The sequence below is a fragment of the Sordaria macrospora genome, chromosome 1 (genome assembly GCF_033870435.1).
Source record: "Sordaria macrospora chromosome 1, complete sequence".
Lineage (NCBI taxonomy): Eukaryota > Fungi > Ascomycota > Sordariomycetes > Sordariales > Sordariaceae > Sordaria > Sordaria macrospora.
In genome coordinates this window covers 4527428-4553463 of record NC_089371.1, presented here as the reverse complement: position 1 = coordinate 4553463, position 26036 = coordinate 4527428, and the positions used below count along the sequence as shown (strand labels likewise).

The 26036-nt window shown below is 52.7% G+C and overlaps 10 protein-coding genes across 10 annotated transcripts; 6 read left to right on the top strand and 4 right to left on the bottom strand.

Annotated features, from left to right (window-relative positions):
- Positions 1-208: 208 nt before the first annotated feature.
- On the bottom strand, positions 209-4000 carry SMAC4_02919 (uncharacterized protein). Its single transcript, XM_003348375.2, has 3 exons — positions 1888-4000; positions 937-1814; positions 209-859 (listed from the first exon to the last, which is right to left on the bottom strand). Exons 1-3 carry the CDS (start codon positions 1928-1930, stop codon positions 464-466), a joined length of 1317 nt encoding a protein of 438 aa, XP_003348423.1. The 5' UTR covers positions 1931-4000; the 3' UTR covers positions 209-463.
- Positions 4001-4136: 136 nt separating this feature from the next.
- SMAC4_02918 (AGC family protein serine/threonine kinase domain-containing protein) lies at positions 4137-6429 on the bottom strand. The gene has a single exon (XM_003348374.2). It carries the CDS (start codon positions 6100-6102, stop codon positions 4528-4530), a length of 1575 nt encoding a protein of 524 aa, XP_003348422.1. The 5' UTR covers positions 6103-6429; the 3' UTR covers positions 4137-4527.
- A 1000-nt stretch (positions 6430-7429) lies between these two features.
- Positions 7430-9493, top strand: SMAC4_02917 (uncharacterized protein). The gene is made up of 3 exons (XM_024655519.2): positions 7430-7636; positions 7723-7756; positions 7816-9493. The coding sequence occupies exons 1-3, from the start codon at positions 7592-7594 to the stop codon at positions 9315-9317; spliced, it is 1581 nt and encodes a 526-aa protein (XP_024511397.1). The 5' UTR covers positions 7430-7591; the 3' UTR covers positions 9318-9493.
- A 256-nt stretch (positions 9494-9749) lies between these two features.
- Positions 9750-12110, top strand: SMAC4_02916 (uncharacterized protein). The gene is made up of 2 exons (XM_003348372.2): positions 9750-10508; positions 10635-12110. Exons 1-2 carry the CDS (start codon positions 10029-10031, stop codon positions 11799-11801), a joined length of 1647 nt encoding a protein of 548 aa, XP_003348420.1. The 5' UTR covers positions 9750-10028; the 3' UTR covers positions 11802-12110.
- A 124-nt stretch (positions 12111-12234) lies between these two features.
- SMAC4_02915 (uncharacterized protein) lies at positions 12235-13983 on the bottom strand. The gene is made up of 4 exons (XM_003348371.2): positions 13840-13983; positions 13575-13653; positions 13059-13486; positions 12235-12972 (listed from the first exon to the last, which is right to left on the bottom strand). Exons 1-4 carry the CDS (start codon positions 13878-13880, stop codon positions 12336-12338), a joined length of 1185 nt encoding a protein of 394 aa, XP_003348419.2. The 5' UTR covers positions 13881-13983; the 3' UTR covers positions 12235-12335.
- Positions 13984-14486: 503 nt separating this feature from the next.
- Positions 14487-16887, top strand: SMAC4_02914 (uncharacterized protein). The gene is made up of 3 exons (XM_003348370.3): positions 14487-15404; positions 15461-16260; positions 16318-16887. Exons 1-3 carry the CDS (start codon positions 14519-14521, stop codon positions 16525-16527), a joined length of 1896 nt encoding a protein of 631 aa, XP_003348418.2. The 5' UTR covers positions 14487-14518; the 3' UTR covers positions 16528-16887.
- Positions 16888-17062: 175 nt separating this feature from the next.
- On the top strand, positions 17063-18563 carry SMAC4_02913 (uncharacterized protein). The gene is made up of 4 exons (XM_003348369.2): positions 17063-17199; positions 17286-17397; positions 17600-17697; positions 17760-18563. Exons 1-4 carry the CDS (start codon positions 17163-17165, stop codon positions 17861-17863), a joined length of 351 nt encoding a protein of 116 aa, XP_003348417.1. The 5' UTR covers positions 17063-17162; the 3' UTR covers positions 17864-18563.
- A 262-nt stretch (positions 18564-18825) lies between these two features.
- On the top strand, positions 18826-19958 carry SMAC4_12721 (uncharacterized protein). The gene is made up of 2 exons (XM_024655518.2): positions 18826-19377; positions 19431-19958. The coding sequence occupies exons 1-2, from the start codon at positions 19226-19228 to the stop codon at positions 19456-19458; spliced, it is 180 nt and encodes a 59-aa protein (XP_024511396.1). The 5' UTR covers positions 18826-19225; the 3' UTR covers positions 19459-19958.
- Positions 19959-20556: 598 nt separating this feature from the next.
- On the top strand, positions 20557-22536 carry SMAC4_02912 (uncharacterized protein). The gene is made up of 3 exons (XM_066089858.1): positions 20557-20754; positions 20842-21905; positions 22109-22536. The coding sequence occupies exons 1-3, from the start codon at positions 20675-20677 to the stop codon at positions 22438-22440; spliced, it is 1476 nt and encodes a 491-aa protein (XP_065945689.1). The 5' UTR covers positions 20557-20674; the 3' UTR covers positions 22441-22536.
- A 422-nt stretch (positions 22537-22958) lies between these two features.
- SMAC4_02911 (uncharacterized protein) lies at positions 22959-25462 on the bottom strand (the record flags this gene model as incomplete). Its single annotated transcript, XM_003348367.1, has 4 exons — positions 22959-24912; positions 24974-25255; positions 25342-25378; positions 25444-25462. 4 exons carry the CDS (start codon positions 25460-25462, stop codon positions 22959-22961), a joined length of 2292 nt encoding a protein of 763 aa, XP_003348415.1.
- Between the last annotated feature and the right edge of the window lie 574 nt (positions 25463-26036).

Sequence of the window (26036 nt, the reverse complement as noted above, 5' to 3'; positions counted from 1 at the left end):
ATCGCAGGACCTCAGGCCTTCGACTTGGATGATAGAGATGAGGAGAAGCCCGGGTGGTGAGTGGGGACATCCCCAGTCTCCACTCTTTAGTTTGACATGAGGTGCTTCCAAACTCCAAAGCCAACTTCAACTTTGTTTCCATCAACACTGCCGTGACCTCTACAACCCATGCTTGTGCGGTATCACTACAACTTCACTTTGTTTTCGTGGTTGTTAATCTCTTTTTCTATACAGCTCTGGCCACAGCCTGATACTGAAATCAAGGACAGCCAAAACTGTCACTACCGTTTAGCATCGGATCACCATATCCTTCATCTCATCTGTTATTGAACACAGCCCTTCTGGCTCCAAGTGGTATCCCCCAAATCCTCGCATATACCGAACCAACTCGGAAAACAACTGCCGACTATCTTCAAGTCAAGCGAGCCATACAATGGTTACTCCTTTCGTGCTGTTTGGCTGCTTATACCCGGTTCCTTGGCCTATACGGCTGTCGGCCAACCGGATATCGCTGTTGATGAGTGAAATTGTCACTCTTGCGGAAAGCAGGGCCCTGCTGACGGCCGCGGCGAACGACTGCCCATGACTTGACAATGGCGTAGATACCAAAGCAGACGGCAGCAATAATGCAATAGGCAACGACAGCCGAGTTGCCCGCATTGGTGAGTTTGAGTCCAAGACCACCGTTGACGACGGCCAGAGTAAGGAGGATACGACCCCACCAGATGTGAGCATAGCTGATCACACCACGCTCGCGGTATTTCACAAAGTACTTGTGGTGCATGATTCCGAGGATTGGCTGGATGAGGAGGAGGAACACGACGGCTGTTCCGAGCCTGGTGTGCGTGTTGTTGAAGAGCTTTTCGCGAACTTGTTAGCAATGGTTGTTCAACTTGCGAGGCTCTCAAGAGCCCGCGAAAGCAGCGATTTACATACCATATGCCTATCCTGCGCAACACGAATACCGAGGCCGAAACCAACCCACATCATCGCAAAGGCAAAGGTTTGCCAAATTGCGTGGGCGATCCAGCTGCCGGTCAGAGGCATGAGCATGGAGCCCAAGGGGTAGAGAGCTGCAAAGGTGGCCGTCATGATAACGGAGTGTGCGATCAAAGCCCCATCCCTACGCTTGCCGCCGACGACAGGTGCGAATGGGTTGCCAGGCCCTACAACAACTCCAGGATCGTCGCTGTTGCCTCCGCCTCCGCTGCTTCCACCACCGCTTCCGCTTCCGGTCCCCGGATCTTCGGTGTCTGCCTCGAGGAAGGGGTTGCTGTCGGAAGAAACCGTCGCCTGGGTGAGGTCAAGTTGGAACTCATCATGGTCGTCGTGCTGACTGATGCTCGCGCTCTTGCTCGTGGTCGCCATAGATGACCCTTGCTTCCACGCAGCAATCCATTCCGACGCCGTGTCCGTCAGGCTGAGCGAGCCGCCGTTCCAACTTTCACAGTTAGGACAGACCATGTTGGCAGTCATGACGCCATTTACCACTCCGCTGCCTGCGAGGAGTTCTAGCTTTGCAGCTGACGAACTAGTGTCCTCCTCGGGCATCGAGTGTCCGGTGCCCAGACGGGGCGATAACGTCAGGTTACCCGACCCATCTTGGTACATGACGAACATGTTGGACCCCTTCATTTGATCGCCCGTGCCAAGTGCTACCCACGAGTATGTCGATGGTGCTTGGATTTGGAAGTAGATGTTGCCGGACCCTGAGTCGGCCGATGACTGGGGGATGCCAAACCGGAAGCAGACATTGTCGGCACCCGTGGCACAGTACTTGGGTGTGGCAGCGTGGACAGCATTGCTGGCTAGAGCTTTTTCCCAACCATTAATATCAGATCGTTCTTGGTGGGTGAAAATATGTGATCAGGCTGGGATTGGACTTACCAGTCAACCCTAAGGCCAACGACGACCCTTTGACAGCCTTCATGGTTCAGGTCGATAGGCTTTGGGAATAAGCTATGGTCAAGTTGAAGAGTATTGAGACAGTGTCTACCAAAAGATTCAACAAGGCTGCAGGAGAGTATATCCTAAGCGTCGTCCCTGGGTGACAGGAAGAGTGTGTCGTTGGCTCAGTTACATGAGACTTTGGACGATGGCCAGCTCAAACAGTAGCCGTCACTTCGTTGAAGTTCGAGACAATGACGGGCGCGAGGGAGGGGCTGACACCCATCCATATACTCGTACGTGAAGCTGCGGAGCTGTGGTCTCAAAGCAAGACCAGGCCACACACGAAGATGCGCATATGTAGCTTGTCAGCCATTACAGCAGCAGACACTGACAACCCAAGTCCCCTTCGACCCTTTGCGCACAACACATCCGATGTACATACCTTGGCAACGACCACATGTTTTTGGTGGATGTTGACTTGCAGAAGACTTTGTGGAATGCAGGGCGTCGCACATGCTGATGGCTGATGGCTGACTTTTGCGGGCTTTGCGACCCGAACGACGCCAGCTGCAGCACTTTCCCAAGCCCATTCAAGCCATGGCTGGAACGCGCGAATGCATCGGTTTATTGCATTTGGCGGAGTCAGTCCTTGACTTGGGAAAAATTGGGGAACTTGGGACCTGTCATGGGATTGTCATTCCACACAGTTCCAGGTCAGGTTTCTCTCCGTTTACCCCCTCTGCATACCTTCTCTTGGTCGTGCAACGTGAGTGCAACAACCCGTTTTCTGACATCACAGATCTTACCATCAGAAAAAGGGTTCAAGTCAGTTCAGTTGGGTTCCTGCTGTACCTGGGTCACAGACAACCAAGAACGCTGACCTGCTTGCTACACAAAAAGCCATTGTTTCATAACTCCCAGTTTATACGTTGGTTCCGCCCAGAAAATTGATCCCAAAAGAGAGAAGATTAAGTCTGTCTGGCCAATCACTTCGGTATCCGTCACGGTCTGTCTCTACAGTACTACAACACCACGGCGCAGGCACAGCCGCACCACCACCACCGGAAAGAAACCCGTATCATACCGGGCCGCACCTACTTCTTCCAGCTGACGTGGTTGCACACAGCACACAGCCCGAGCCCTCAGGCATTTGTCCTGTTAGTAAGGAAGGACCACTGATAAGGGCTGTCGATAATTCCCGTCATGAGTCTTTATTCGGATACCCAGGAGTATTTAATACACTTACCTATCAAGAAGACCACTCTTGGTATCAACAACTGCCTAGCTACCTGTAATGCATATAATATCATGTACATGGCAATAAAGGAATCCCCTGAATCAGGGAAAGTACACTTCGGGCGTTCTTTCCGCGTTTAAACATACAACTCAAGTATACACATAGGTACCTACGATAACGCTTTTATCACCCCGGGTCTGGAACCAACTACCATAGCTAGGTTTCTAGGTCTAGGGCTGAGATGCATACCGTAACAAGGTATAAAGTCACGGTGGTATTGACACTCGGTTTACATCTGCAGAACAATCAAGGTTAGGTACCATAGAGTACATCCCCCGTCGATCATCCATCCCCAATTGCCGTCCTCTTTAAGCTTGTTATCTTCTATAATTTTTCGTCTTTTGCCAGGTCACGTCAGTCAGAAATGCATATCTTCACATATGCCCTGTGTACACGCGTGCGTTCTTCGCACCCCCAATGGTTGGTAGCAGCAGCTTCGAATCGGACTTTCGAAGGGGGAGACCCGGCAGCAGAGCAGAGCAGAGCTGTTAAGGTAAGCATTAGAAAGCCCGATAAGCCGCGCGGCTTTTGCGGTCTCCGGCTCTTGGCCGATTTGTCCTAAGGGTGTTGAGGGTACCTCGGGGCGTTGGCGTTGGGTGGCAGGGACGGTAGGATATCGGCCAAGAGCTGCGGTGCTGATGCGCGTGAGTGCCGGTGGTGGTGTTGGTGGTGGCTGAGTACCTAAAACGCGCTGTTGATTTGTTGCGTCCGGTGAATGGTGGGAAGGATTGACGACTGAGGATTGATAGACCGAGAATTGACAGACAATATTGAGAGGACGCGCGTCCATCGAACAGATATCGACAATTCTCAGGGAAAAAAAAAAAAAAAAACAAGAAAATTTGCCATTGGAATGAGTTGTCGCTACTGCCTTGCGCCAAGGTGGTAAACGAGATATCTTCAAGACACACTCCAAGTTCCTTCTTATCTTTGACCGAGCATTTGATATCAAATGGAACGGAGCCCATGAGTCTATTGCCTGACCTGTCTATTTGTCTTGGTCCATAACTAAATGGAACACTCAACCATTGAGAATGAAAGAAACGAGAAATGAAAAACACGAACCGAGGGCAGACTGAACTCGTAGCACTGTTATCGCTTGTGGTCCGTCACCACTACATTTCTCCTCCTGCGCTGGTACCTTTGCCATGGTTCATGGCGCACCAGCTGAATAACACTTTTCCCATACCTTTCTTAACTCCTAAATCCCATTCAAAAACAGATCGAGAATGATCTTTGGTTTCCTCCTCTTTTGTCTCAACCTCAGCCCTGATACTTATGGCAAACTGTATCGAAAAACTGATTTTTTTCCCTGCAACCAAGTGTAAGAGCACGTTGGTCTAGACGCGCATTCCAAAACCATCGCCATCCAAGAGGCTGTTCGACGCAACAAAGCTGAATCCTCCAAAAAGGTCGTCATTAGCATGGGCGGCCGCATATCGCTCCTCGAACCGGCTAACAACTGGACTGAGGTTCAGCTCAGTGAATTCGGGCGCAAAGTTTTCAGCGAGCTCTGGATCCGTAATCATGGGCTGAATAGGAGGCTCGATTTCACGAGCGGCAAGCTTCTTCCAGTCGATCTTGCGGAAGAACCGGTGCTTCTTGATAGTGTCCAGATCCTTGGGCATGTTTGAGCCCAGACGCTTAGCAGGATCCTTGCGCAGTAACCGCGTCAACAGGTCCTTGGCCTCCGCAGTCAGGAAGTAGGGCATGATGAGCTTCTGCTTGACAATGTTCTCCTGGATCTTGGCGTTGTTCCCTCCACGGAACGGAGGGTTGCCCGTCATCAGGTCGTAGCCAAGGGCACCAAGAGACCACCAATCAACCGAGCGGCCGTACTTCTTGCCTTGGATAACCTCGGGAGCCATGTACTCCACGGTACCAAGCATCGAGTTGCACTCCTCAGACTCAACCGCCACCTTGGAAAGGCCAAAGTCGGTCAAAAGAAGGTGGCCTTCGGAGTCGAGGAGGCAGTTCTCGGGCTTGAGGTCTCGATAGACGACACCTAGTGTGGTATGAAGGTGGCTCAGGGCAAGAACCATTTCCGCCATGTAAAAGGCCGCCGTCGGCTCCGAGAACATCTTTTCGGTGTTAAGGTGGGTGAAGAGCTCACCGCCTTGGCCGTATTCAAGAATAAGATACAACTTCTCTTGATCCTGAAAAGCGTAGAAGAGCTTAACCACAAAAGGGTGACGATTGACGCTTTCCAAAATCTGGCGTTCCGTCTTGGTCTGCTCAACCAACTTCTTATGCACGACGAGGGAAGCCTTCTTGAACTGCTTCTGCGCAAATAGACGACCAGTGGTACGTTGCTTCACCAGCAGGACAGTGCCGTATGTTCCCTTGCCCAAGCACCGCAGGGGCTCAAAATCATCCGCAGTCATCTTCTGCGAGCGGGCAACACCACCCTCAGGGCCAATCTCCACGGCTTCAGTAGATCCAATTGTAGTGGTAACATTCCCATCGACGGCAAAATCGTGCTCGAGGTTGATTTCGTAGGCCTCGGTGGCCACAGATGCCGTCTCGTCCCCGGAGCTGGTGCCGCTGCTGTTGCTGCGCTTGTAACCACTTTGGCGGACCAGGCCACCAGAAAGAACACGGCGACCAAGCTTCGACGTCATGGAGCTCGCACGTGAAGAGGCAGCAGTGTCCAGGCTGAGGGACTGAATATCCTGGTGCATCCGTAGCATGCTAATCCCACTCATGGCGGGCGAAAGAACGGGCCTCATAGCCGGGCTGCAATTGGCACTGACAACGTCGTCGACCATGAGCGTGCTTCTGCTGCTCTTGGTTGTCAATCCCCTACGGGGGTCGGGCGAGAGGCAGTAGTCGGAGTCCTCATCGCCGGATGCAGCCGGGGTATTGTGGAAGCCACGCACCGTCTTGAGTGCGGGAGTTGCTGGAGATCTCAACATGTTTGTCGTATGGTAGTCGTTTGATGGGCTAGCTAGTAGTGGGATGGTGTTGGTATGATCGATAATAATCGGGAAACTAGAAGACTCCCGTTACAGCTCGACAAGATCAATCCCTCAAAACCTCTGTCGGCCTTCGTATTCAAGGCTCGCCTCTGCGTCGTTGGGCGTCGGCGCGGTGTTCGGTGGTCAAACTGGGTCCTTGGTGGCTTGGAATCGCACGCATCTGGTACTTGAAGAAGGAAGTGGAATTGTCGTCGACGGTCTTCTCGATATGCATTGAGGGTGAACAGGCTTGATAAGATGCGGTTTTAGTATCAAGAGAGAAAAAGAGGAGAAAGTTGTAGCTGGGGAGCGTGCGAAGGAAGAGGTCAACTCTGGAGACAATGAAAGTTGTGGGAAGCAGAAGTTAAAATAAAATGGAGCCCGGACCTTTTGGAGCTGCAGTGAAGGGGATGGATGGCCTGGACCGGGGTTGTTACCTTGGGTATTATGTACAATTACTCCTAGGAGCATGCACTAACCAGGGGCTGCGCCCGCCTCATGACTTTCCTGCCATTGAGCCAACTGCGATCAAGAGAAACTGCATGCTCGCATGTGTCACGGTCTGGGCAGGCCGGACAGGCGAGCAACAGGAAGGGCGGAAAGGCCAGCAGGACTGGTCTGGTGGAAGGAAAGGGAGGAAAAGGCGGGCGTTGTCCCAGGGAAACGGGAATTGGCATGAGCACCTGAGAATCGGTGATTGGCCATGGCGTGTCCCCCGCATAAAAGGGAGTGCACCATTTTCCAGGCTTTTTCTAGCTTTCAGCCTGGAATCGCCCCATGCTGCACTGTCAGACTGTCCAAACTTCCAATACCACACTCGCTGAAGGCAGTGTGTGTACCAAGGCCGCTGAATGCCGACCCCGATCTTCATTTTGACAAGTCTGGGGGATCCGAACAGCTGGGGCTCGATTGGCGGTCATTACCGCATTGGTCAACGGCTGGGAAGGGGGAACTGGCCGCACCATTTTGGGATTGCACTTCCATGTCACCTTGGACAGCCTGTGTGCGAAGCAGGTACCCACACCTGTTGATACCAACAGGAAATCCATCACATGAAAACACAGGAACTGTACGTACCTATGAATGTTCGGAAAGCCATTTTGATGATTCGTTGGTTCAGTTTTCATATGAGGCGATGCTAGGACTGCGGTCGTTATAGGAAGCTGTGGGACGAGAACGTTCTGATGGGACATGTCATAGAGGGTTAGGGTTGGACGTATCCCGGAAATTCCAGTGGAGCTCCAGAAACAGCAACGCCGCCAGCATTGTAAACTTCCTGTGATTGCATCACCTACCAGCTTCAAATCAAGACGGGAAGCAAAACACCAGACTCGCGCATCAAACCATTATTTAGCAACAAACATCCGAATCCGAAATACCCCATTTTACTCGTTTCCAATTGCACAAAAGTTACAGCGAGGGACCAACTACCAAAAAGCTTAGCAAGATGCATCCGTCGCGTAGAGCCTACGTAGAGGAGGCCGAGCCTGAGGTAAGACATACCCCGTTTACGCCCCTCGCAACATTGAAGGCACCTGCTCAACTTTCCAAACAGAGCCCGTACTAACCCACCTAAAGCAGGATCGCGGAGGCATTGATCTCGACTCTGTTCGTAAGTCTTGAAAAACACTTTATGGACTGCGTCCGACCCACGACTAACTCGCCTTCTAGCTCTTGATCGCGACTATGACATTCCAGGTGCTGGGGCTGGTATTGCCCCAGAGAAGGCATCTGTACTCCTTTCACAGTTCGAGCGAAAACGATTAGCAGCTTCGATTGCCGTTCCTACCGACGATGGCCGGGTGCGAGCCAAATTGCGAGAGATGGGCGAGCCCGTCACCCTCTTCGGCGAGGGTCCGGCAGACAGACGCGACAGATTACGAGAACTTATGACACTACAAGCCGAGAAGGGAGGCCAAGAAAACGCCGATGTGGAAATGCAAGACGCCGACAATGATGATGACGAAGCCGGCGACCAAGAGGAAGAATTCTACACCACTGGAACCCCGGAGCTGCTTCAGGCCCGCATCGATATCGCCCAATACTCAATCCCCAGAGCCAAGAAGCGCATCGAATTCCAGAAGAAGGAGTCCACCATTCCACTGCGAACGCATGTCAAACACCGAAAAGAGATCAAGGAAAAGCTTCAGGGATTTGAGCTACAAGGCAGTCAAACGGCAGGAGAGCGGCACATCAGCATGACGAGGATTTCCCCCGATGGAAACATGGTCGCAACTGGCAACTGGGGTGGACAGGTCAAACTTATCGAGATCCCGACCCTTGAACCAAAGAAGACTTTGAGGGGTCATACCAACAAAGTGAGCGGTCTATGCTGGATGCCTGGAGCTACACTGCCTGAGCGCAATGTTTCTCCCGATACGGTCAACCTCGCTTCTGGAGGTGCGGAAGGCCTGGTTCATCTCTGGTCTCTGAACCAGGATACTCCGCTCAGAACTCTTACGGGACATTCTCAACGAGTGTGTCGTGTAGAGTTCCACCCTTCGGGCAGGTATCTGGCTTCTGCCTCGGAAGACACCTCGTGGAGGATGTGGGATGTGGAAACCGGCACCGAGCTTCTTCTCCAGGAAGGCCACTCTCGCGGTGTCTACGCCGTCAGCTACAACACTGACGGATCGCTACTTGCGAGCGCGGGGTTGGACAGCATTGGAAGAATCTGGGATTTGCGGACAGGACGGACTGCCATGATTCTTGATGGGCACCAGGACGGCCATATCAAGCCTATTTATGGCTTGGACTGGGGCTCGGACGGTTACAGGGTGCTCACGGCGTCTGCTGATGGCTGGATCAAGTGCTGGGATGTTAGGAAAGTGGAAAGGATAGGAGGAATTGGTGCACACACAAGTGCGGTGGCCGACGTGCGGTGGTTTAAGGGGTTGGATGATCCGTTAGAAGGAGTAGCTCCTGGCGAGGATGAGAAGGGAATGCAAATTCCCAAGAAATCCGGCACCTTTATGGTTTCGGCAGGCTTTGACCACAAGGTAAACATATTTTCCGCCGACGACTGGGCCTTGGTCCAGTCCCTCAGCGGCCACACAGGGCCTGTTTCGAGTGTCGACGTTAGCGGGGATGGAAAGTGGATTGTAAGCGGTGGGCATGATCGGACGGTCAAACTTTGGGGACGAAACGACTCCAAGGGCTTGTATGAATCCTGATCAGAGGGTAGAGATACGCTTAACTGGTCATTGCCTCTAGAGGTACCAAAACAACGAGGGCGTTTAGCCAGTAAACATGCCAGGGCTTGGTTCACCGCTCGTCGAGAGATAGTACCAGCAAATAGATTGCATGGAAGCTATAAGGATTCTGTAGATAAACAAACATGACCGGATGTCCATATAAAGTTGAATTCATCGCATAAATTTGAGTTGCTTCGTGGTTGCATCTCACTGACCTGCTAAGAATAGGGGGGTCACCTGACCGGGAAAGTGGGCCTGCTGCGATCCTTCTTCCTGCTTTCCTTTGTTCTGCAGTGACGCGGGCAGGGGTGGGCGGGACACCTGCCGCCCGCGTTGGCTGGCGATGGTAAAGTCACCCTTGGAAGTGGTGACGCACGGTCCATCGTGCGAAGCTTGGCTTTCTGATAATGGGCGATAAAACAATGGCAGCGGATGCCATCGCAATTCACTTTTGAGGGTTGGGTTGATTTCGAACTTTTGACTTCTCCGTTTGTGTTATTCTGAACTCTCAATCGTTCTTTTCCCAACCGATACTCACGCGAGAGACACAGTCACCATACTCTCAACCCACAGCATCCGGGCAGCTCAAGTCCCCATGCGCATCAACTCGGCCAGAGCTATCTGAAGGGCGACACGGGGAGGATTCGCTTATTTGGGAACCAGCCAGAACGTCGACCACCGCATTGCATCATGTCATATCGTCCTCCGCGGGAAGGCTACCAGCCGCCATCTCTCGGGCTCCCGGCAAAGCCTCCGCCGCCGGTTGACAATCATTTGTCCAAGTCGCCGGCGAGAAGACGCGATGTGCCCCCTGCCGTGCCGTCGCCACCTTCACACTCGACCCGGACGTCACCTCCTCGGCCGCTCTCGATTAAGAGTGTGGCGTCACCATCAACAGCACGTCCGCCGTCGAGTCCCCAAAAACTACCGGTCGCGCGTCCCGACCAGTGGTACTTCACGCCCGACGAAGTAGCGAGCACACCCAGCATCATAGATGGACTCTCTGTGTCGGAGGAGCGCCTAAGGAGGGCCAAAGGTGTTAACTTCATCTTCCAAGCTGGCATCATGCTCGATCTCCCGCAGATTACATTGTGGGTTGCTGGCGTCTTTTTCCACCGCTTTTACATGCGAAGAAGCATGGTGGAAGAGAAGGGTGGCATCCATCATTACGTATGTCTCTTCGTGTCCTCTGCTTATCCTTTGTCGCCTGTGTCGGCGGTCATCTTTAGCAGCCCAGATGTGGTCATTGAGTCTTGAAGATGTGCAACACGGACTAACCCCATATTGAATATGCAGAACATCGCTGCTACCGCGCTCTTCCTCGCGAACAAGACAGAAGAAAACTGCCGAAAAACGAAAGATCTGATCATCGCGGTCGCAAAAGTCGCCCAGAAGAATGCGAAGCTAATCATCGACGAACAAAGTAAAGAATATTGGCGATGGCGCGACAGTATTCTCAATTACGAGGAAGTGATGCTGGAACAGTTGACATTCGATCTAATGGTGGGAATTCCATACCACCCATTATACGAGTTCATTAATACGCTGGAGCAGGACATTCCTCTACAGCAACAAGAAAGCAGCCAACAGTCGCAAGATGCCTCCAAGCAAAAGCAGCACCTGGTTCGCAACAAAGCCTTCCGTAACGCCGCATGGACTTATTGCAACGACCTGTGCCTCACAGTCTTGCCCTTGCTACTGAATGCCCGCGACGTCGCCATCAGTGCCATCTTTTTCTCCGCCTCCATTCTTAAGGAGAAAGTTGACGACGTCGACGGTGAGGCGTGGTGGAAATACCTTAAGGGGGACGAGGGCAAGATCTGCATGGCTATGGAAGTCATTACCGAGTTCTACAAGGAGAACCCGTTGAGGAAACAGGATAACAGGATGTCTCCGTCTCCTACGTTCAACTTGGAGGGTACAAGGCGCAGGCTCGGAACAGCATCAAGTCAGCAAGAGGGCGACGGCACTCCGATGGGGACAGACCGCGGCACACAGAGTCCTAGAAGCTCCAGTGACCGCGGGCGTGCTAACGGCAACACCAACGGCACATTGGAGGATGAGGAGCAGAGTTCGCAGCGACAGCACATCAAGCAGGAAGATGGGAGAACAGCTTCGGAGGCCCAGAACGGTTCAACAATAAAATATTCTTCAGAGGCAAAGGCATCTTCGCTCATCAAGAGCGAACCGGACAGCGCTACTTCTGGTCTCGATGCAAGGACAGAGCAGGCGCCGGAGGCATCTTTCCAGTCGGAGAGAGGAGATTCCGATGCGTCACTAAAAGAGGCCGCCAATAACTTGGCGATACACAATGGAAGGCCAGGCGACAGCGGACTACGGTCTCCTTCCGGAGCGAAGCGTAAGAACTCCGTGTCTGAGCCGGCGGCGGAAGGCGAACCGGAGAGGAAGCGGACTCGGACCGTTGCGAGCGATGAGGATGAAGGGGAGATCAGCGGGAATTAACGTTGCGCGTCGGGGTTTCTGCCTGCCTCCGCCGGATTTTACTGTTGTTGCTTCGAATTCGGGTTTGTTACTTTGGCTTATAGGGTAGTCGGCGGTTTCAGGCGTCAGCGGTGGGGGACTTTACAGGAGGCGCTCTTGAAATTACATGGAATGAATCGGTTGGCGAGCATGGAAAACGCACTGGGTATTCTTTGATCATACTTGCCCAGACTCGTGGGTGTAAAGGGGGCTCCACTGACCGAGGAGTGTGGCGGCATATCGGGAGGGTGTTAATTGTATGATATCCTGTAAAATACATATGACAGAGGTAAGGTTATTATCACCTTTAGCATAGGATACGGCAAGCAGATCGAGGCTATGTCACGACCTGCCGGCAAAAATCCAAGGTATAGATCAACATCATTTGACACCCTGACCATGGCTCAATATTTTTGATCCCTCAAGTTATTCTACTCAGGAATTGCCACCTATCTACGTAAACCAAGCACCCCAAGACAACTCATCCCGTCAATCTCTCCGCCCAAAACAACTCACTCACACCAACCTCCTCATCCCAAACTCATCCCCATACCCCTTCTCCCTCGCCTTCTCATCCAAAAAGTCCACTAGATCAACCATATTCGTGCAACTCAACATGGCGTTTCTTTCCGCCTTGCCCAGCAGCGCATTCTTGTTTGGCCCCATGCCCGGCGCACACATCTCACTGAGATGGTGCTGTACAAGCTTGAACGGCAGCGGCGCCCTTGCCAAGTGGCTCATGAACGTCTCGAGCGCTTCCCACGGGCAGGCGTCGTAGCCCGCGTAGAGGGCCGGGTTGGCGAGGATGGCGCGGGCGGACATTAGCCCCGAGAGTTTGGGAATGTTGAGCACAGGCTGGTTTGGCTGTTTCTTCTTCTCGACATTGTCGGTGGAGATGGACTTGCTGGTGAAGGTCGGGGTGTTGGCTGGGTCTAAGAGGGGGGAGGTGAAAGGCAGGGAGTTGAGGGTGAAGACGTCCCCTGACAAAAGGATGGGGACCTGGTCGCCGAAGGTGGAAGTCAAGATCTCGAGCGCTTCGACGTTGATGGGTGTGCTGGAGGGGGTTTGACGCGTGCGGGGGTGGATGGTCAGCCAGTCTATGTGTCGGTCTTGAGAGGGGCCGAGGACGGTGGTGATGAAGTCCATTGTTTTTCTGTGGTGTTGAGAGGTTAGTTATTTCTAGGTATCCACGAGACCTTATCCTGACACCCCATTTTCATCGCGGCTGTGGAAACTCACCTCAGATCCTTATGAACACGGATCTTAACGCTGACACTCCTTCCCTTGGGGTTGTCGATATCCTTCTCCTTACCAACGCCCCATCCATCTCGCCTCAGATACTCCCGAGTCTCAACCACCATGTCCCGTACTAGTTCTCGCTTTTCCATCAGCGCGGCACCGAGGGTCTCGGCGCACGCCCATGACTGAGGGCATCCGCAGTTCAGGTCCACGCCGCCGGCATAAGGGGCCACGAGGGTAGACGCCCGGGCTAACTCTTGGGGAACGTTGGCGCCAAATTGCACCACTGTTGGAGGCTGGTGGCCGTTCGTGGAGATGGTGAGATCGCTATCTCTGGCAAATCGGTTTCTGTTGAACTCTTTGGCCAGGATCATGGGCGTCCAACAAAGATCTGTGCCGTAGTCATGGACTGTTTGGCGAAAAGCAAGCTGTCCGGCTTGTTAGAATATTGTGACTACTATGATGGGAACTTTCTCAAACAAGATGTTAAAGGAAGAGGAGGAGGAGGCTACTTGCCTTGCCATACCTCACCATGGGCGCCAAAGTGTAAAGAAGTCTCTTTTCACTCTTCGCAATGTCAAAGAGCTTGAGCGGACTTTCTCAAGTCAGTTAAACGCATCTTGTCTCAGAACTGTGTAGTCTACGTATGAAGGAGAAGCACCAAATCGAACAGCTTGAGATTTTATAAGCCCCCTCAGCCAGGACGCTTGGGAAAGAACATTCTTGGACGTAGCACTTGCTGCATAAATAGGAATAAGAGAAAAGGGTCGGCAGGCCTTACTGGACAATATCCTGGGGAAAGTCTTCCATAGTGGCCTCCATCTTGATGAGTTCCAAGCTCTTTAATAACGAGTGGAGGATAGAGTAAGAGCGAGCGACTTCCGTGGTTGCGCCGGACGGATGGTGAAGAAGTGGTCGCAAGTGAAGGTGTTCACGATCAACATCCGCTTTTTTTTACAGTGGGGGTTTTGAACCTTTGATAGCCGCTACGGCAGTTAACTTTTTGTGTGGTTCACAAGCCGACGATAGGTAGGTATGCAAAGCCTGCGATATCACAACCTGAAACCCCCCAATCACAGGAAGTAATATCTTTCCTAATGGCAATCATGATTTGCCTTCTTTCAACAAACAAATCCAAAACTTGATTTCGAGGAGCAAACATCGAAGCCACATATTGGAGAATCCCGTCGAGTGGTTCCCGTCCCTCTATGAAATTAACCCCAACCCTAACAGTTCCCGCTATCGGTGCTCCATCCCCCACTATACGTGCCTGACCAGGCTCCACTACCAGCTCCAGTTGCCCCAGTTTCACGGTTTCAACAAGGCACAAGACCCCTGTCTTATATGACTCTTAGCGGCCCCCCAGCGGCCGTCATCGCTTTCCTTCAGCACGTTGACTTGCAACTCATCTTCAGCTTTTTCCTCAGGCAAGAGTCATTCTGGTCACGCCAAAACATCCGATGAGCATGAGACCACATTCCGACAAGATGGGAGGCAGCAACCCAGTCATTGGCCTTCTCGGTGGCGGCCAACTGGGCCGTATGCTCTGTGAGGCTGCGAACCCCCTGGGCATCGACATCGCCATCCTCGACGAGAAGAACGCCCCTGCTAAGCAAGCCCACAACACCAACCGCCATGTCACTGGTTCCTTCAAGGACCCGGCCAAAATCCGAGAGCTCGCTGCTCGTTCCGACTACCTTTCTGTCGAAATCGAGCACGTCGAGACCGAGGTTCTCGAGGATATCGAGAAGAATGGCGTCGAGATCAAGCTCGCCGATGGCTCCGTTGCTATTCACAAGCCGCCCATTCATCCTTCCTGGAGAACCATCCGCCTGATTCAGGACAAGTACCTCCAGAAGGAGCACTTCCGCACTAGCAAGACCAAGATCCCCATTGCTGATCAGATGGCCATCGAGTCGGGCGAGTCGGCTCTCAAATCCCTCCAGGAAGCTGCTGACAAGTTCGGCTTCCCTTTCATGCTCAAGGCGAGAAAGGGTAGCTATGACGGAAGAGGAAACTTTAAGGTTGACAGTGAGGAGGACTTTGCCCCTGCTATCGAGGCGTTGGGCAAGCTTCCTCTCTACGCGGAAAAGTGGGCCCCTTTCGTGAAGGAGCTTGCAGTCATGGTCATCCGTACCGAGGATGATGAAGGCAACTTGAGGAAATGCGTCGCCTACCCTGCCGTTGAGACGATCCATGAGGACAGCATCTGCACCAAGGTCTTCATGCCGCCCAGAGAAGTGGATGATGATGTCTGCATGGAGGCTAGGAAGCTGGCCTGTGATGTGATTAGCACTTTGTGGGGAAGAGGTGTCTTTGCCGTCGAGATGTTCCTCCTCGAGGACGGTAAGTAGCAGTGGTTGAACTCGATATCGCTGGATATCTTGCTAACATTTGGTCAGGATCGTTGATGATCAATGAAGTCGCGCCTCGCCCCCACAACTCCGGCCACTACACCATTGAGGCCGTTCCCTACATGTCCCAGTACAAGGCCCAGCTCTATGCCGTCCTTGACCTACCTATCCCTGATGAGCTCACCCCAAGAGTTGCATCTTCTATCATGCTCAACATCTTGGGTGGTGCCGCCTCCAACTCCCATCACAAGCTCGCTCGTCTTGCCAGGACGACGTACGGCGATGATGTCGATGTCTATCTCCATCTCTACAACAAGGAGTCCAAACCTACCCGCAAGATCGGCCATATCACTTTGACCGGATTCTCCTCTATTGAGGATCTCGAGCAGGCTGCTGAGCCTTTCATCAAATTGGTCGATCAAATTAGGGAGGAGCGTCTTGCTGCTTCTGCTGAGCAACTCCGTCCCCAGGAGGAAGCCAAGAGCAAGCCATCCTCCGGAGGGGTTAGCCCTGCGGAGGTACACAACTCGGACCAGCCTTTGGTATTGGTCACAATGGGCTCTGACTCCGACTTGCCCGTCCTCAAGGCTGGTCTTGATATCCTGAAAGAATTCAAGGTCCCTTATGCTCTCGACATCACCTCTGCCCATCGTACTCCCAGGTACATGATGAAGGTTGCCGGTGAGGCGGCGAAGAAGGGCATCAAGGTTATCATTGCTGCCGCTGGCGGAGCTGCTCATCTTCCCGGCATGATCTCTTCGGAGACCCCGCTGCCCGTGATCGGTGTTCCTGTCAAGGCGACACACCTTGATGGTCTCGACAGTCTTTTGAGCATCGTTCAGATGCCGGTAAGTTTCAAATCCACGATGCCAATGAAATTCCGTCCCGTCACTAACTGTTAACAGAGGGGCGTCCCCACTGCCACCGTCGGCATCAACAACTCTACCAACGCCGCCCTTCTCGCCATCAGGATCTTGGGTTCCTTCATCCCTCAGTACCAGGAGCACATGAGCAGATATCAGCTTCAGATGGAGGAGGGCGTGATTGAGAAGGGTGAAAAGTTGCGCATAGGAGGCGATGTTGCCTATCTCGAAGGCATGAAGAAGGCCAAATAAAAGGCATGTAGGGGTAGTGGCCTATGGGGGCCGCTGGGATGATGAGATGCGCAGTCTTCAATGTATATATGATGACGATTCAACTCGCGCGGGGATATATTTGGTATGAACGAACAAAAACAGGACCGGGTTCAGCGGGTCTTGAAGGTTATGGTTTAACACGGACAAGAAGGAAAAGGAATGATTATACCCGGGAAGTTCAAGGAAAGAAAACGTCACGGAGTACACGGCGGTTATGACTGTTCGATGGAATGTCAGCACGATACGTATTGCAGCAGCATTTTAGCTTTTCTCAGTCGATGTTAAAAACAAAATGAGCATCTGGCTCTCGGAGGTGAAGCTCCAAAGGTACGAGATGCGTGTAAGTCAACCAGTCCAGGTATCCCCTGAAATTTGACAAGGCGTTTGTGACTGCCTCCATCGCGAGTTTGCTGCCAAGACTCCCTACGGGGCCCGTGGGTGGACCGTGCACGCGACGGCTGCGGCAGGGTCCCGCCAACGGAGGTCCAGAGCTTCCCCCGGAGAGGTGTCTCCAACTTGTCCCCAGCTACGAACGTCACCGTCCGGACGACCATCAACCTCACGCAACAAGTTCCGAGACTGGCTTCAAGTTTCCTTTTACATACTCAGCCAAGATGTCTTCCAAGAAGGATATGCGCAGGGCGGACCTGAGTAAGTTACCCATTCCAGTTGCCAAAGTTGACTCTGTCCAATGTCAAAGCCGTGGAATATCAAGCTGACCCGGGGATTTGGCGTAGTTATCCCCTATCAGGAGCCGGCCGCGAAGAGCGATGTCGCTGAATTCCAGTCGACTCTCTCGTCAACATTGCCCATGGCTGCTATCTTTATGCGCAACCGCTACATTGGATGGTAAATAGGATCCGCTCGATGCGCACGCAACACACTCCATGCGACTCCGATCACCGCTATGGGGGTAGCTTCCAACAAAAGCTACCCGCCATCGATAACCCAACGGCAGCCATGTGGCGTTTGCCATGTGCTCTTTGGATGTGAATATCGGATAAAAGTTTAGGTTGGGGCGGTCCCGCTGATTGCGAATCATATGATACAGGGCTGCCGTCGTCTTTGCCGTCCAGAGCTGGCTCGGCGAGAGCGAAGATAGCAAGAAGAGCTCCAGCACACCCGGATACTTCTCGGTGGGCATGTCGCGTACGTTTACCCGGGCAAACGAAGCAACTGATCGTTGGAAGTCTGCTAACGCCTATGTCTAGTGATGTCTCTCCTCGTCACCTACCTCCCGCTCTTCCTTCCCCCACAACCGGGCATGCAACAGGGCAGCGCCACCGATGCCGCTCCTCCTCCTGTCACTGCCTAAACCGACAAGCAGGTCATTTCCCATAACAACAGAATCTTTTCCCAACGCTCTCGACGAACGGAGTCTCTCGTTTTCTTGGAGAGACAGGTCTTCCCGACACCGAAAGAATTCATGAAGCCTGGGCGAGCCGGACGAGGAAAGGCCCGGAACACGAAATCTGTACACCATATTATAATACCCAATTAATTCCGAGGATGTAATGATGTTATTAACGACGAAAATGAGAGGACGAGGCTTGGGTACTGGATGTCACTTTGAAAATAGACACCGAATTTCGAGGTTCAGAAAGATTGGAGAAGTCGGGTTTGTGCTCCAGTCCGGTATCTATTGTGCTTATGATGCAATGGAAGTTGATTCAAGGCCATCGCAACCTTTCGAAAACGATGGGTTATTCGCTCCGCCAACTCGGTTCTTAGGTATGCGGATTTGGGCTTGAGGAAGGGCGAATCCAGGGGAATGGCCCTGATTGATGTCTGATGGTACAGGATACTGAAAAAAAAGGGATATCGTCTTTATTTAGGTGACCCTTTTCCAGACAAGTTGGTCAGTGTAAGTTTGTCGAACAGCTGTTATAACTGATCTTACGTATTCTTGACTCAGGAATATATAGGCGCTACAGTTGTCCTAGGATTGATTGCTTGGTCGCTAGCTGGTATATAGTAGCATGACGAAGTATCGCTAAAGTTGATAACCCATAGGGCCATATTCCTATCAATAACACACACTCAATCGGACACCAAACGTCATCATTCTTTTGTCTTCTCCATTTTGCTCTCTAGCATGGGTTACCTTTCTCCTGTGTCTTGGGATAACGTAGCCTGTCATGATGAAACACCGAGGTCGTCAGGGGGCTGTTAAGCGCCCGTCCACTCACGGAGTTTCAGATGCGACGTCTCGAGTGGTCAACGTGACATTATCCTATGGCCTTCCACTACCAATCTCTGTCAGGAGATACCTTCGAGGTCCAAGCGATACAACCTGGTCTCTTACAAGTCGAATTATGTTGTTTCGCTTCATTTCGTCTTATTTTCTAGCTCTTTCCTCGCTCTTTGTCACTATTTTTTCGCCTCCCCGATCTTTCATGTTTCTTTTTGCGTGCTCGTTCGTCCTAAGTTGATTGAAGACACCGCGGAACACTTTGTCAACACGTACCGCTACCTGTTTCTCACATCGGCTTCCTTCATTTAATACTATAATTATTCGATAGTATCATCAGCTGGACTGAACACCAAGCCTAATAACTCCAATCCCTCAAACGAGACACCTTACCGATCAAAGGCATCCTCCACTCACTACCATTTCCCAACAAGACATCCCAACTCAACCTAAGGATATTACTATTTTCCTACGACAAAAGTCAACATGAAGCCAGTCACACTCGCCGCCGCCCTCCTCTCCCTTTGCGCTTCTCTCGTCAGTGCCGGCGTTGTCATCACCCCCATCAAGCCCGAGCAAGTCGTACCCAAGAACGCAGATGACTGCTATTTTGGTGTGACTACCCCTCAAGGTTGCGGGTACGTTTTGTCTCTATCTCGTCCCTTTGGATGAAGACTAACATCAGTTATAGACCCCTTCGTAACACGAAGAAGGGTTAAAGGATGGACCGCGACTATAGCATTCCTCCTCGGCTGATTCAGAGAGCTTGATGCTGGGAGCCGTGACAACGACTTGACGATGATGACGCTGCGTTGTGGGCGGATTATGGGGTATGGGTTCGGGGCGAATGTTGATGATGAAGAGGACGCTGGTTGGTGATGGGATAGATGGACGGTGGGCATGGTCAGGATGAAGGCTTCATGATCTTGCGGCCCTCCACTGCCGACTATGGACATGGACTCAAGGAGGGACGGAGGATCTCGGCTTGGTCAGGCCGAAGGAGACACGAGATACAGGCCGGGGAATTGAAAATATCCCTTGCTCGGATAGTCAACGGTGACAGCCAGAGAAGGAACTAGGAAACCACCACCACTCTTATGGAAAGATGGAGGCTGCCTGTTGCTCGTAGAGCCGACCAGAGCCCAGCCATCCAGTCTCGTCCATGCTCGAACAACATGCAATATAGGTAATAGATACCCAGTCACATCATCCTGCAAGGAGACAGTGTCTTGACTTCCAACTCCTCCTTCAGCCATCATGATTGCGTTGAAGTTCGTAGTGACGACCCATGGTGACTGCGGATGGAGACATACGACTCTGAAAGAGCCGACGGATAACATTATAGTCCCGACCATCGGTTTGCCTGGGTACATGACATTCCAACGTGCAACCTTTCACACTTGGTATCACGAACAATTGAAGGCATAAACAACATCATAGCAGTTGGAGAAATGTGCCGATACTTCGACCCGCCCTCACATGTGGTGATTCTAAGGCAGGAGATACGGAAGGGCTGTTTGTGGCATCAATCTGCCACTCAACTTCGAAGAGACCTAATGAAAGGCTCTCCAAGACTCCCGCGATACTGTTGGGCTGCCGAAGCAGCAGCAGCGATCGCGTCTCTTCGTTGAGTGGTTGATGAAAGGAAAAGGGAAATTTTGAGCGAGTGGCCGTCGAGTTTTTGACAATTTCGAAGCTTGGCCAGTGGCTCGTGCGCCTGTGTTTGCCTGGCAGGGGGGGGGCAGAGCAAGACCCACAAAAGTGAAAGCTTTGGAGGGGCAGATAAAAATCACCACCGGCCCGAGGAACTGCCGGCTCCGCAAGAACCAACACTTTTACTCCCATTTCAAAAATTCCGCTGCAACCCTCGCTTCCTCTTCCCAACTCTTCTTCCTCAACAGACTGCCAGTTCCGCGAACCACAGAGTCCCTAGTCATGGCGATGGGATCTGTCAGCGACACCCTCTGGGATGTCGTCATCTGCGGCACCGGACTGCAGCAGTCTCTGCTTGCACTGTAAGCAAACGCCCACTCTTCTCCATCCGACTTCCATCGTTCTCCTGTCTAACTGACCGACTGACATAGCTGTTCTCCGCCTTGAAGATCCCTCTCGCGATCGGGCAAGAACATTTTGCACATAGACCCCAACGACTACTATGGCGGGGCGGAAGCGGCTTTCAACCTGCAAGAAGCTGAGTCCTGGGTTGACCGTCTGGCTACTGAGGACAAAGGCTTCTTCAGGTCCGCATCTATCACCAAGCCGGATGTCGCAGGTCTCTCCTTCCCCAGAGCGTACTCGCTGGCACTGGCACCGCAATTGATCCACGCCCGCTCGGAGCTGCTATCTCAATTGGTTTCTTCCCGGGCGTACCGGCAGGTGGAATTCCTCGCCGTCGGATCATTCTACATCTTCAAAGCACCCTCCGGCCCCGAACAGCAACCCAGTCTCGTCCGCATCCCCTCAACTCGTGAAGACGTCTTCTCGACCACGGCCATCTCGGCCAAGGCCAAGCGCGGACTGATGAAGTTTCTCAAGTTCGTGCTGGACTACGACCGTCTCGAGCAGAGAGATGTTTGGAAGACTTTTGCCGGCAGACCCTTAGTGGACTTCCTCCAGGAGCACTTCAAGATGGATGCCGAGCTCAAGACCTACATCATCACCCTCACGCTCTCGCTGGATGGCAAGATCACCACCGAGGACGGATTGTCTACCATCTATCGTCACCTGACCTCCATGGGTCACTTTGGCCCCGGCTTCGCTGCTCTCTATCCCAAATGGGGCGGCATTTCCGAGGTTGCTCAGGTTGCCTGTCGAGCTGGTGCGGTTGGTGGTGCTGTGTACATGCTTGGCGCTGGTATCAAGTCGATGGCTACTGCTACCGATGAGGTTGAGCTCGAGCTGACCAGCGGCGACATGGTGAAAACCAAGTTGCTCGTGCGAGGGAATGAAAGCGTTGGCGATGGGCCGAGCATCAGCAGGCTAGTGGCCGTTGTTGGTTCTCCGCTCAAGAGCTTGTTTAAGGTCACTATCGAAGGGGCACCGACACCATGCGTTGCTGTCGTCGCTCTGCCTGTGGGCTCACTAACAACATGCGGCGAAGCAAACACTTCCCCAGTCTATGTTTTCGCTCACTCTAGCGATACTGGCGAATGTCCCAAGGGTCAGAGTAAGTTTTAACCTATCCCGTTCTCCTCACACCACTTCCTTCCCGAGTACTATGATGATCCACATCTTGAATACTTATCTACATTGTCCAAGCTTCGGCGTTGACGATAACTACCTCTGACATTCTGATCGTACTCTCATCCACTTAACCCTTGGGCATCGTTCATCACATGTTAGGAGCAAAGGCTAACTGGAAATCAATAGGTGTCTTGTACTTGACCACAATGGCTACTTCCAACTCCAAGGAGGTCTTGAGCCGTGCTCTTGAATCCTTTCTCTCCGCCATGGACCATGATCAAGTTCCCCAGTGCTTGTATCAGTTATACTACGAGCAGGCTGCTGGTGTGAAGCAAAGTCGACTTGATGAGTTGACCATTGATCTGCCCGGCCCTTCTCTTTCCCTCTCGATGGACGATTTGTTGCTGAAGCATGTCCGTGAGGCGTGGAAGAAGGTCGCTAGCGACACAGCTGATGATGCAGAGTACATGATTTTCACAGATCGTGAACCTGTGGATGATGATGATGAACTCGAATGATTCTCGGTGATGACCATGGTAAGGGCTGGTCTCTTTACTGTCTCATGCACAGCTTTTGCACATATTAGCATATTTCTAAGAAAGATTAAAATTCGTACTTCTCATCTTCGTGCTATCTTCTACCTGATTCGTTGTGATATTGCTCAGTCGTGAAATGACTCTTCCCTTCTCTCAGATTGAGCCCCAGCGTGTCGAAGAGTTGTCGTTCGCCTGAAATCAGTTCCCCATTGCCATACCTTTCCGAATATCAGCCCCCTCTATCCTCAACAGAAGCTGTGATCCCATCCACCATATACTCTGAACAGTTGTCGCCAGAGACGAATCCCTGGCAAACAACCCCTGACGGTATCCCAACTTGCTTTTCTCTCATCATGACCAACCCAACTAGGGAGCACATAATCCCCTTCCGCATTACCCCGAAATCTCGTACCACGAGATAAAATAAAAATAAACGGACCGCAAGATTAGCGCCGATTGCACCAACAAGTGATGTCTGCAAAACCCACCGCATCAACCACTCACGCATCGCCATCCTCCTCCATCATAGCCAACATCTCCGCCTCCGATACCTCAACACCCACGCGAATCTCGCCAAAAGGCTGAAAGTCTTCCATATCCTGCTCCACCTTGATAGCGTTCTTGGTCGCCAATACCAGAACGTTGTAGAAAGCCTGCGTCGCCACCTGTCGGGTTCTGTCCCTAGGTTCATCCAACAGCTCGTCAAAGGCAACCCACTGCCTGAGACGCCTGTTTCCGTCTCCGTCACCCACGGCTTGGGAGGGTGTGCCGCCACCGAGGGAGCGAGTCTCACCCCTGGTTTTCGCTACCATGTTGACGTAAGTCAAGAAGTTGCGGCCGTCGCGGTCTAGAGCGTCTTTCATGACTTGAGAGGTTTCGGCCATAACTTCTGTAGCGGCTCCAGCTTCGCTGGAAGGAGAACGGCGCAGGAGCTGGCTACCATGATTGCCTCCAGGCAGGTGCGGAAGCTCCGGCTCATCCTCTCCGGGAGGCATGACGGGGTCAGATGAGAAATCGGGGACGCCACCGGAGTGCAAGAGGGGCGCGTAGGATCCGGTGTCGCTGAAGCGATCGATGGGCGGGAGGTGAGCCAAGTGGCTGCCGCGGCTGTGGAGAGGACTGGCGCTCACTTGGCGGCTGGATCCGGGCATGTGACTGTCGCCTTTGACTGATGAGCCCGGCACGAGGGATGGGGCCCGGTTCCAGGGAGCGTCGGAGGGAATGTCGGGGTCGGGGAGTGCTGAGCCATCTCTTCTTCCAATCTCGGCGTCTTCTTCGGCTTCTCCGGTAAGCAAGCCACGGCCTGCCTCTGCCTGCGGCTCGGCGACATTCTGCTGCGACTGTGCGTGATGTTCTTCTTCGTTCTCATCGCTGAGGCGACGACGGACTCGTCTCTCGGCGTCTTCTTCCTCTAGCTCGAGGGCTTCGAGGGCTGAGCGGCGACGACCACGTCTTCCTCCGGCTTCATGCCCCTCGTCAATGTCAATGTCAATGTCCAAGACTTCGGCAGCAAAGTCAACGCCTGCGAAGAGAGCTGCCAGTGGGTGGCTGCGATGGTTTCCGGAGTTCAAACCGTCATCAAAGCTTCCGACACCGCCAACTCCACGACCAAATACCAGATCGTATGCGTGTTTCTTGGCAGCAGCTGGGTTCGTGGCGGCCGCGCGTCTGGCAGCGTTGTTAGTCCGCTCGGCATTGGCGAGGTAATCGTTGCTCCACGACTTCAGTTCATGGCGACTGATTTTTGTGTCCTCGTCGGGTGCCAGCACAACGCGGCGACGCTGGCGACGACGGACAGGTGCGGCAGATGCCTCAGCCACAGGCTCCTCCTCCGCAATGACCTGTTCTTCCTCGGCTTCTGCCATGACTTGGTTTTCCTGAGCTTGCTCAACTTGGTCGGGGACAAGGCCTGGAACTTCGTCGGCCTCGGGTGGAGGAGCAGTGCCTCCGTTTATCAGCAGGTCATCTTGGTCGTCAAAGTGGAATTCCGGCTCATCATGAACTTGGCCAGAGGCAGTGGCATAAGCTCTCTCTTCCTCCGGTCGCGGCAGAATGGGCAGCTCAGGCTCGTCCACAGTTGCCATCACGTTGCCGTCAGCGTCGATCTCAATTCCCCAGTCGCCGAAGATCTCAGCGTTGGCCTCAGGCTCGCCGAACTGCATCATATCGTCGTCAGGCTTGTGTTGAGAAAGAGGTCCGAGGGAATAGGAAGAGTGCTGAGAGTACAAGGGATTGGTAGGAGAAGATTGAGGTAGATCGAGGCCGATGATAAAGGAGCCGTTGCCATCCGGTGTGAGGTTGAATCTGTCAAGCGGCGAGAATTGGGACGAAGTTTTGCGTGAGGCTTGACTCTGGAATTGGGTAGCCAGATTTCCCTCCTCGTCGAAGTGGAAGGCTGGAAGCCCCATGTTGACCTCGAAGTCTGGATCATCGGGGAGGATGAGTTGGTTGCGCCTGCGAATGTGAGGTTAGATCGTCACATCTATCTGGTTGTCGGCAAAGTGAAAAAACATACTTTGCCTTTCCGGCTTGCGGATCAAGGGCATTCCCGCTGCCTCCCAAGACATTGTAGAAGCATCTCATGTGCATATGAATCTTCTCGGCGTCGGTGAGCACATAGGAGCACTGCTGGGAGAAGACCCTAGAGACGCCATATAGCAGACTTCCCTGCAGTCGCAACGCGATGGGGGCGCCCGGCTGGAGAATGGTCTCGCAGGCTTTACGGACGTTGACTTCCTGGATTGCCTTGCGCGAGATCTTCCTGTTGCTTGATCTGAGTCCAAAGGTGGACACCAACCTAGAGAGAGAATGGCAACGTTAGTTTGAGCCGTCTCACCTTGAAGTCACAGAAAGGTTCGCGAAGGTTGACTCAGGTGCACTTACCACACGGTAGCAACGCCATACTGCTGGTTGGTCAGGACTGGTGAAGGGGTTAGTACAACCTCATCGTCGCCTCTCAGCTGAAAGAGGAGTGAATCTACTCACTTTCGTGACTGTAAAACATGGCGGCAAGGAACGGTTGCGTAAGACTGAGAAGTTGTTATCCTCAAGCGTTACTTGGTGAAGGAGGCTACAACCTTGAAGGTTGTAGTGCGTGTGAAGGTTGATGATAAGGTTTGAATGGAGATATCGAGAAAACAAAGGTTACAAAGGAGAACCTTGGGGAGAAAAAAGTGTGTGAATGCGGGTGAAGAGGGGTAGCGGGTTAAAAGATGCTCGGGGCCGGGTGCGAGAGCTTGACGGGTTCTACGTGGACATGGTCGAGATGAGATGGAAGGACGAGCAAACAACGACTCGACCGGAGTACAATGGGTGGTATCTGAGGCGACCAATTCAACGGGATGAAGATTACGGTGGGCTGTCCAAATTGAAACGCAGGGCTGGTATCGACGACGTGGTCGGATCACGTTTTTCCTCCCACAATTCGGGATACTTGGGTGTCTCTCTTTTTCAGAAAAGGAAGGAGCGGCTCGCAACCCAATTCACTCGCACCTTCCGTCTTCAAGTCGAATACTTTCGGCCCTTCGTGGTCTGAGCTTCAGACAGACACCATCCATTCACTGGATCAAGTCGTTTTC